Source organism: Psammomys obesus, unplaced genomic scaffold (genome assembly GCF_907164565.1).
Source record: "Psammomys obesus unplaced genomic scaffold, mPsaObe1.curated_primary_1811, whole genome shotgun sequence".
Classification (NCBI taxonomy): Eukaryota; Metazoa; Chordata; class Mammalia; order Rodentia; family Muridae; genus Psammomys; species Psammomys obesus.
In genome coordinates this window covers 2,411,086-2,420,663 of record NW_026590486.1, presented here as the reverse complement: position 1 = coordinate 2,420,663, position 9,578 = coordinate 2,411,086, and the positions used below count along the sequence as shown (strand labels likewise).

Below are 9,578 nucleotides of genomic sequence, written 5' to 3'. Positions count from 1 at the left end.
GGGACATCCAGGGTGGGTTCGCTGCAGTAAAACTATCAGTGCACATGACTCCATCTATGACACGGGCTAGTCCCCAGGCCCTTTCTGCGCCTCCCTGCGGGATCCCCAAGCTCTCCTTCCCAACCCCCAGCCCCGCCCCCTTCCCGACCTCCAACTCCAAGTCCATTCAAACCTCGCTGCCTTCGCTTGGCGTTGCCAAGTGTTAATTGGGGAAACTCCTCCCCACCGCGGCTGGTGGGCACCTCCGAAGCAGCCTCGACCTCCCGCCCCTCGTTGGAGCGCAGCGGCCCCAAGAGAGCCCTGAGCGGGTCCCGGGCAGTGGGCGGCTGGCCGGCCTCGGGCTGCAGGAGGAGGGCGTCGGGCCACCTGCAGCCCCCCCACTTCCCCATCCCCTCGCACCGAGAGCTCCCCGGCGTGGACGCCTCGCATCTCTCTGGCGCCCGGCGGAGCCGGACCGTCGGAGGCGCGCCGCTGGGAGCAGACACCTGTCCGTCCCCGCCCGCCGAACCCGAGGCGCTGCAGCCCGTGGCAGCCTAGGCACCGGAGCCGGTGGAGATCAGGCCCGCGTTCACGGAAAGTCCAGCTTAGCAGAGGCCTCGGACCCGAGCTCGGAGCGCCATGGCTGCGAAGCTGCTGCTTCTCCTCTGCCTATTCTCGGGCTTGCACGCTCGGTAAGTGGCTCCCAGGCGTTTCCCGAGGCCAGCGGGGGCGAGAGGGTGGCGGGGGGCGCCGTCTGCCGGCCGCCGGCCGCCGGTCCCTGGTGCGCGCCCTCAACTGGGCTGCAAGAGAGGGACGGTTCCTGCACCTCACCTGTAGGTCTCCCTTAGGACCAGACCCCTCTCCAGGTCCACAGCAGCCCTATCCAACAGGGTGTGTGTGGGGACTGTTCGGTAATTTTAGGATTTAGTGGTCTTAAGGGAATTGGGAAATCAAAGTAATGAGACAAACAGTGGCCTCATCTTTCTTCTCATCAGTTATCCAAGGGTTTTCTGACACACTTGAATTAACATTCTATGCATTCCATCACTGAAAAGAAACCTCCGGATCCAGGAATTCTGTTTTCTCAACCATCCTATATAGATTACAGAAGAGGTAATTGGCGGGAGGCAAGTGGAGGGGGCTGGGGCCAGTGGTCAGGAAGAGCCCTGCTTCTCCTCTAGGTCCTATACCACCTGTCTACATAAAAGAGTCATGTTGGGGTTCACATGGAAGCTTCTTCTTTAAGCTGTAAGAAATTACCTCACTGTGAATACCCGAAACCAACACCAGTCAGCTAACAGAAACTCAGAAGCACTCCAAAGACGTACAAGGGCTCATGAGAAGGACTGCGGTACTAGAAGGGTTAAAGCCTGTTGCCATAAACACAACTAGAGATGCTGACATGGTTTAATTCCATCTCCCAGACTGGTGCTCTGGTTAGAGCTTGCAGACTACCCTGAGCTTTGAAAATCCCTCACTGTTTACCCTATTCTCATGCTAGGAATTGGAGGACATCGCATTCCCAGAACACACTTGTTTTGACATTTCTCAATTACCTGGATCAGAAAACAAATTAGAAAGCAGCTATCCCTGGGTTCACAAGTCCATAGCTGTCACAGGCTTTCAATTTCATTCATATTTGTGAAATATCAGAACTAGGAAGTCACCCTAATAACTCCCCAAAACTAAGAGAGAGCTTCCAAAATTCTTACTCCAGCTAACCAAGGTCCTTACCCTAAGGAAGAAAGCCCTGCCTCTATTCCTCAGGGCTTGTCCTTGCTGAATTGACATTGGGGACTTGAACACTCACTCAGGAAGCAGAGGATCTTGAGACATCGCCACCAAAGTTTCTTCTTGCTCAGGGAGGGAGTTAGGAAGTACAATGGAAAAGTGTGTTTTGAAGGGGATTGTGCCTGGAGGGGTCTTGGTTTAGAAGCAGACACCACCAGAAACAAGCACCAGAAAATCAATAAGGCTGCAGTCACATCAGCATGTCCCTTGCTATAGCCACCAACTCAAAAACCTGACTTGCAGTTCAGGGTTCAATCAGTTGTTTTGATTTATAGATAGTTAGAGTTCTAGAAGGAAAGTTGCCAGCTTCCCTCATCATTCTATGTGCTCTTGGGGAAGACGGAGCAGTCTGGTTTCTGCAGATTCCCAAGCAAACAAAAGCTCTTGAGATTCCTGATCTTTTCTTTCCACCCAAGGTACATGTACTAATGTTAATAGGTTCTCTATCTGAGTTTCTAGTCTTGGTAATTATGATTGCATATCAGTTTTAAAAAAAACACATTTTGTACTTATTTTATTGCTATATGTCTCACTTTTGAATAGGTGTTTGGTTTTTTAATGTTTTTTACAAAGGTAAGATAATTGAATTGTCCATCCACCTTTCAATCTATTGTTAGTTGTGAGAATATTCTGTTCAGCATTCACGATGCCTTGCTGGCATGGATGCTTTCCAGATAGGTTCTGACAGGATGGATACCCTGTGGCTCTGCAATGAGGGTGCCTGTCACCGGGGTGCCTCCCCCACCCCTGACACTCATGGCTGAGCTTATTGTACAGGGAAATGCTGTGCCTCTTTTCGATTCTTTGAAGATGCTTACTGATTTTCAGGGTTCAGGAGTACTTTCTAATATTGAAAACTCCTTTGGATAGTATCTGCCATTCTGATGGAGAGAAGGTATAAGGAATGAAGCTAAGGTCTGTGGACTGAGCATGTATTTGCTTTACTTTGAAGGAAAAGCTAATTGCAGCAATGCTGTTTGGGATCCAGCAGTACAAGCAACGGAGTGCTCAGGATGTTATATATAACCCACATAGAATGTTGAAGAGAAGGGAAATTCCAATTTATCCACCTGCTTGTGGGTCCCCTGAGGTGAAATCGGCTTTTCTCAGGGCACAGTTTAGGGTAAGGGTTTATATTCTGGACTGAGAGAGGCACAGTCCTGGCAGCTGAGGAGCCAGGGCCACTGAGGTACCCTGTACCAGCTACAGAGCTGAGGTTCCACAGAGGAGAAGGAGAGAACATGCCTGCTTTCCCTGCCCTTATCCTCAGCACTCCACCTGCTCCAGCCTCTCAGGAAGCTTATGCAATTTCAGGCAATGCCTCTCACCACTAGAGGGAGAATGAGACTCCTTTAAATATCTGCCCTTGAAGCAGCTAGCTTTTCTGGGACTGTGAGGAGTAGAGTTAACAGAGGAGCAGGTATGCTGCCTCTGCCCAGGTGACTGGGGGCAGCGAAGACCATGCGGCTGCAGACCCACTGCTTCTGCAGTGATGGAGTAGAGGGCAGGAGAAGGGACCAGAGGAAGAAGAGAAAGGGAGGACAGAAAAGGCATGCAGCACGGGACAGACTGCGCAGGCCTGATTTCTCTGGAAGGATCTACCTACCCATTTCCACAGTCCCCAAGTATCTTTGTTCTTGGATAATTTGTTAGGTCCTAAAGGCACTGTGTGGCTATCAGCCGTCCAGGTGACTCACGCTACTCATTCTTGTTATGTTTTGCTTTTTGAAGGTGATACAATTAACATTCCTGATAGAGCTTCTAATTACATGAAATATGAAATATGTGAACATTTACATTCTATAACATCTTTTGTGCAAATGTGGTTTTACAGGTAGTGGAGCGCATTACCCTTATTGGGTAGAGGATGTACCAAATATCATAAATTCCTGTTGGTGGGGAACATTCAGCTTAGGTAAAATCCGAAAGTGTTTTGGAGTCTGTGGGTGGCTTATTTAGATAGTAGGTATTCATGAAATAGAATTAAGCTTAAGGTAAGTTTAGGAAAAGGTTAATTGCAAAAACTATTCTACAAGACTCGTTATCAACATCTTTCACATAACTGGATAGCTGTCCTTTCATGTTCACTCCTTCCACATTTGCAGTTCAAAGCAGCTGTCTTGGTTGGGTTATCTCCCTCTTCTTTCATAAAATTCCATGTATTCTGCCCAAGGCCATGCCTGGAGAGGACCTAAAACCCCTGCTCAGATGTAGCCCATAGACTCAATCTCCAAGTGAGGTCCCTAATAAGGGGAGCAGGGGTTGTCTCTGGCATGAACTCAGTGGCAGGCTCTCTGATCATCTCCCCCTGGGAGGTCTTGCCAGGCCACAGAGGAAGAAATGCAACCAGTTCTGGGAGACCTGATAGGCTACGGTCAGATAGAAGGGGAGGAGGACCTCCCCTATCAGTGGACTAAGGGAGAGGCATAGGGGGAGAAATGGGAGGAAGGGTGGGATTGGGAGGAGATGAGGGAGGGCATCACAGCTGGGATACAAATTAAATAAATTGTAATAAATAATAATAAAAAAGAAAAAAAGCGGCTGTTGTTTGAAAAAAATAGTACTGAACACATGTACAGGCTTTTTCTTGCCCTCATTCCTAATGGATACTTTATAATAACCATTTGCATAACTAGTCACATGGGAATGATTAGAAGCATTTGTGAATGTTATGTGTAAATAGAGCATCATTTGTGTGTAGACTTCACCATCTTCAGAGTTTAGTGTGTTCTGGGAGTCCTGGGACCAGTCTTCAATAAAGAAGAGAAACCAGTGCGTGAATTTGGGTTTAGACTGCTGAACCACTGCTCTTGTTAGTCATAGCTTGTTGACACTTACAAAAGACTGATGGCCAGTAAGAGTGGACGTGTACATATACATTTACATATGGCTCTGAAGATTTGAGTGAAGATGAAGGACTGAATTTTAAAATGATTATACTTTTCACTGATTCCCTGATAACTTCAAGAAACTGACATGCCTGAGGACAAAGCAACTTGGTGTGGAGCCGACATTTGACTCCTGTCCAGAAATCAGAACAGAAATGAGCTTTGGTCCAGTCAGGACAAATCCCTCTCAGTATATTTCCTCCCTCCCTCTTTTTAGAAAAGTAACATCAAGGCACACACAGAGACAAAATGAGACAGGAGTTCTGTTTCTTAAGCTCTTCTAAGGTTCAGTAGCATCCTACCTGTATGGAAATATTGCTTCAAGGTAGAAAGAAGACTCTTTTCTTCTCAAGCCTCACTCACTGATATAACTGGATGTTGTCTTGAGGTTTCTCCTCATTAGAGGTCCTGAAAGCATGGACCACTCTTCAGAGGGGCCTGTGCTATTTACCAGAGCAGGACAGAGGTCAAAGATGTCTAGGCCCTCACTGGAATTAAAAGCTCTGAGTGTTGAAGATGTACTAGAAAATATTTGATCCTTAAAGCCTGCTGAGAAAGAAATGAACCAGTTTTGGTGATCAAGGTGTGTAATTGCCCGAGGACATTCTGTTGTCATCAACTAGCACATCTCCTGCCTGTCCCTCATGCTGAGTACAAGCAAAGCAGGCCACCTCATAATGTCCACACATTTATCCCCCAAAGTCCAGGCCATGTGGAAGGCACAATCAGAATGGGCTATTTTCAATGAGCTCATTCTGTAAAAGCTACTTCCTCTTCCCCCAGTCTTGCTGCCGGGACTTAGAAGCAAACACTACAATGTACTCTGAAGGGTGTCTGACTTTGACAGGTTGGTAAAAGTTACTTATTTTCTGCTGGTCAATTTGGCTATTTTTTTTTACCCATTGCCCTGTCTCTACTTTAACTTAGCCAGTGCTGTTTTGCTTACAGCAATTGCATTCTTCCCATGGAATGTTTCCTAATTTTCACTTTTCTTCTTTTAGTTTTACAGGTAGCATGTATGACTAGGCAAAGGATACTGAAGACTTCCTATTCATTTTACTAGAACACAGAATAAGCAAATTTAAATAATTCTCTGGAGCTGTTGCAACTTATATGCCACATTATGTTTTAACTGCAGGTCCAGGAGGGTGGAAGAGGATGAGAATGAAGAGTCCCCATCAAACCAGAAATGGGTCTTGGCACCCAAATCACAAGATACTGATGTGACACTGATTCTCAATAAACTGCTGAGAGAATATGACAAAAAGCTGAGACCGGACATTGGAAGTGAGTACTATTTGTTATTCCAATATAAAAGATGCTTTAAAAATATATGCATTTAAAATTTTTATGTTAAATAATTGCAAATTCAGAGTTGCTAAGATAGTGCAGTAAGGTCTCCTGTATTTGCCACAGTTTTAAGTGACTGACAGCAAAGTGATTGCCAAATGTGGTTCTGTATTCCCTGTCATATCCTTGGGGTTTTAATTACAGTTTCTCAGTTAGTGTACTATACTTGCAGCATCCTCTCTTCATGAAAATGGCTGTCCATGCTATTTCCTGTTTTACAAGCTGGATTGTTAAGCTTTAGTTCACCTCTTTACTGCTGAGGTTGAGAGCTCCTTACTCGTTCTTCACTGTCTGCCGGATCTGTAGCTTGTCTTCACTCTCGCCACAGAATCTTTCATAGGGAACAGTTTAATATTGATGGGATCTGATTTATTGGCTCTCCCTTTATGGGGTTTCTCAGAACTCTTTCACAAGACTCTGTTTGATATGGTGCTCAGCAGCTTGTCACCTGTCACGTGACCTTCGCCCAAAATTGCTCCAGTTTTCTAAGTCCAGGACCACAGTTTATCTGTAGCAGGATCTATAATTACCTTTGATCTAACTGGCATAGGATTACAAAGTCTTTGTGATTAATGAAGGAGAATTTAAAGGTGTGTATCCATTTATAGGTGTGATCCTGGACAGGTCATGTCAAAGACCCTTCTCTCACTTAATTTTGTAGGTAACAATGAGAAATAACACTACTCTCCAACTTCCATCCAGCTTTAAAAATATTTCTTCAGTGTGTTGAAGTTAGAATACCTAGAGACTAAAAAAACAAAAACAAAAAACAAAATGATAACAAATGCTGCCCTGAATATAGGAAACAGAAGCACTTACTTCCTGTTAGTGTGAGTACTGACTGGTTTAATCGCTGTGGGAATCAGCATGGAGGTTTCTCAAAAAGATGGAAAAATAGATCTACCACATGATCCAGCTGTACCACTTTTGGGTTTATACACAAAGGACTCTATACAGATGCCTGCTTATCCATATTTATTGATCCTCTATTTACAATAGCCAAGGAATAAAACCTGCCTAGATGTATAGCAACCGATGAATAATGAAATATGTCACATTTAATATTATTCATGTGTGAAAAATGAAATTATGAAAATTTCAGATAAAAAAAATGAGCTAGAAATGTGTATCCTAAGTAATCCAGATTCAGGGAGACAAGCACTTCATTCTCATTCATATGTGGATGATAGCTGTGAATCTTTAGATCAGTGTGTCAGATTGGACATACAGAATTCAGGAAACTAATAAGCAACCCCAGTGGTGCTGAAGGGGCATTTTAAAGGGAAGGTACTAGGTTAGGTATAAAGGGGGCAAGAGAATAATGAACTTGGAAGTATTAAATGATGTGGAAGATCAGAGGATAGACTAGCAGGAGGGAACATGGGAAGGATCAGTAACACTGAAGACATTTGAAAATGCCATATAGAAACTTACTACTGAAGAAACTCCCTAAAATAGATGGAGAGTGAATGGCTTTACCCTCTAATGGGGATTTTGCCTCTCCTGGACACCACAGCCTATCAAATACCAAGCCTCTTGCCAGTCACCGTCATCTCTTTTCTGCTTGTTTATCAGTAGGGCTCCCTAGAACTTCCACCAAGCATTGTAAGATACTGGCATTGCTATTGGTTTCCCTTCAGAATGTGTTGGTAAGACTATTGGTGCAGACTACACATATTTCTGAGAGCATGGGAAAATCAAGCTGGTCCACAGCTAGAAGCTTCATCCCTACTGGCTAGATTTCGTAGAGATGGAGTTTCCTATGTATGTTGCCAAAGAAGAAAAGTAATGAATATGTATATCAAGCCTGGGGCCTACAGCAGTGACTGGACTAGCAAGATATGACCATGTGTGTGCTAGTGGAAAAGATATTAGATAGTGACCAACAACTTTCGGATTGGAAAAAAAACCAAGTTGGAGTTTTACAAACTTTAAATTTAAAACAATTTGGAGTTCATGCCTGGTACCATTAACTGGGCCTGAAACCCGTGATTGGCTATGTCATCGGGTGGGTTTGAATGAGAATGGACCCTATAGGCTCATATGTTTGAATACTTGGTCTCTAGGTGGTGCTTGTTGGAGGAGGTTTAGGAGGTGGAGCCTTGCTGGAGATAGAATGTCACTTGGAGCAGCCTTGAAATTTAAGACTCATGCTGTATTTGCTTTAGCTCTCTATGCTTTGTGGTTGTGAATCAAGATATAAGATCTCAGTTGTTCCTTTGTCATCATGCACTCTAGCGCTCTGAAACCATAAGCCAAATGAATATTTTATATGTTGCCTTGGTCATGGTGTTTTATCATAGCAATAGAAGAGTAACTAAGACCCTAGGAGAGAACCTGTAACCATGTAGGTCATAGACCTTAGGGGAGAATGTAATACTATTATTCTGCTAAGCCACTATAGCAATGAACTTCCCTGAAAGTACTCATTTTCATACTCAGAGTAGTCTGTCATCTCGTTAGAGAAGTTTCTTTTTGTAGTAGATAGCAATTAAAACAGAGGCACAACTGGTCAGTGTACACAGAGTAGGAGAATATAGAGTGCTCAGCTCTAAATGGAACATTATTGTCACAGCCACCCCCAAGGCTCGGGGAGCATCACAGAAGAGGGGATGGAAAGACTGCATGAGCCAGAGGTAGTGGATGACTATTGATATGATAAGGTCAGCGCATGCATGAACTCACAGCGGCCGTGACTGTATGCAGAAGCCCTGCACACGGTCAAGCCAGCTAAAATCCTAGCGTGGATGAGAGGAGGGGTACATTAGCTTTCACTCCTTACTGAGGAGCTGCTGGAATTACTCATTGATACTAGGAAAGGAGAGTCAGTGTTCTCTGGGACTGTGGTCCCTCAGAGGCTATTCACACTCCACGTGCCTTGTCCCAATGCACATTCCAGAAATATGAGTACAATGAGTCGCTTAAAGTAGAGCACATGAAGTAGAAAGTGATTAAGGGATAGGAATTGGAAAAGAGAAGGGAATGGATTGGATACAAACATAAATGCATGCATGAAATTCTCAAACAAACAAAAAAATTCTTCATCGTAAAGAATTAGGTCTGACTTACCATGGTACACATTTTGTTCATTCAGTTTTCACCCACTCTTCCCATTTTCACCCTTTGAAAAGTCAGTAGTGTGACAAACATGTCACAATATGGGTTCCTATGGAAAAAGATAACTTTAAGATTTTACCGCCTTTCTCAGTGTTGGTCAGGACAAGACAAACTTGCTCTTCTGGAACAGTTCTATCTAGCTGCTATCCTCCATCATGGCACTGTATTCTCTGGGTTGAGAAGATTTTTGAGGTAGGAGGTCTGCACGCTTAGCTTTCAATCCAGACCTCTGTGGCCCTCCTGAAGGTCAGGTATCACTGTGTTATTCACAGAGAGTGTGAGGCAACGTATTAAAACAAACACACTCACACACTCTCTCTTATACACATTCATACACACATTCTTACACACACACAAACACACATACCACACACACTCACACATCACACCATTCACAGACACTCTCACACACACGACACACACTCAGACACACATGCACACATATACACACAC

General features: G+C 44.5%; 1 protein-coding gene across 1 annotated transcript in view; it reads left to right on the top strand.

The window, feature by feature from the left end:
• The first annotated feature begins 458 nt into the window (after positions 1-458).
• Gabrg3 (gamma-aminobutyric acid type A receptor subunit gamma3) overlaps positions 459-9,578 on the top strand; it is a 598,293-nt gene continuing 589,173 nt past the window's right edge. Inside the window, exons 1-2 of the mRNA XM_055607525.1 lie at positions 459-671; positions 5,797-5,945. Of these exons, the coding sequence (XP_055463500.1) occupies positions 619-671; positions 5,797-5,945 (202 nt within the window). The 5' untranslated portion in view covers positions 459-618. The remainder of the gene's footprint in view (positions 672-5,796; positions 5,946-9,578) is intronic.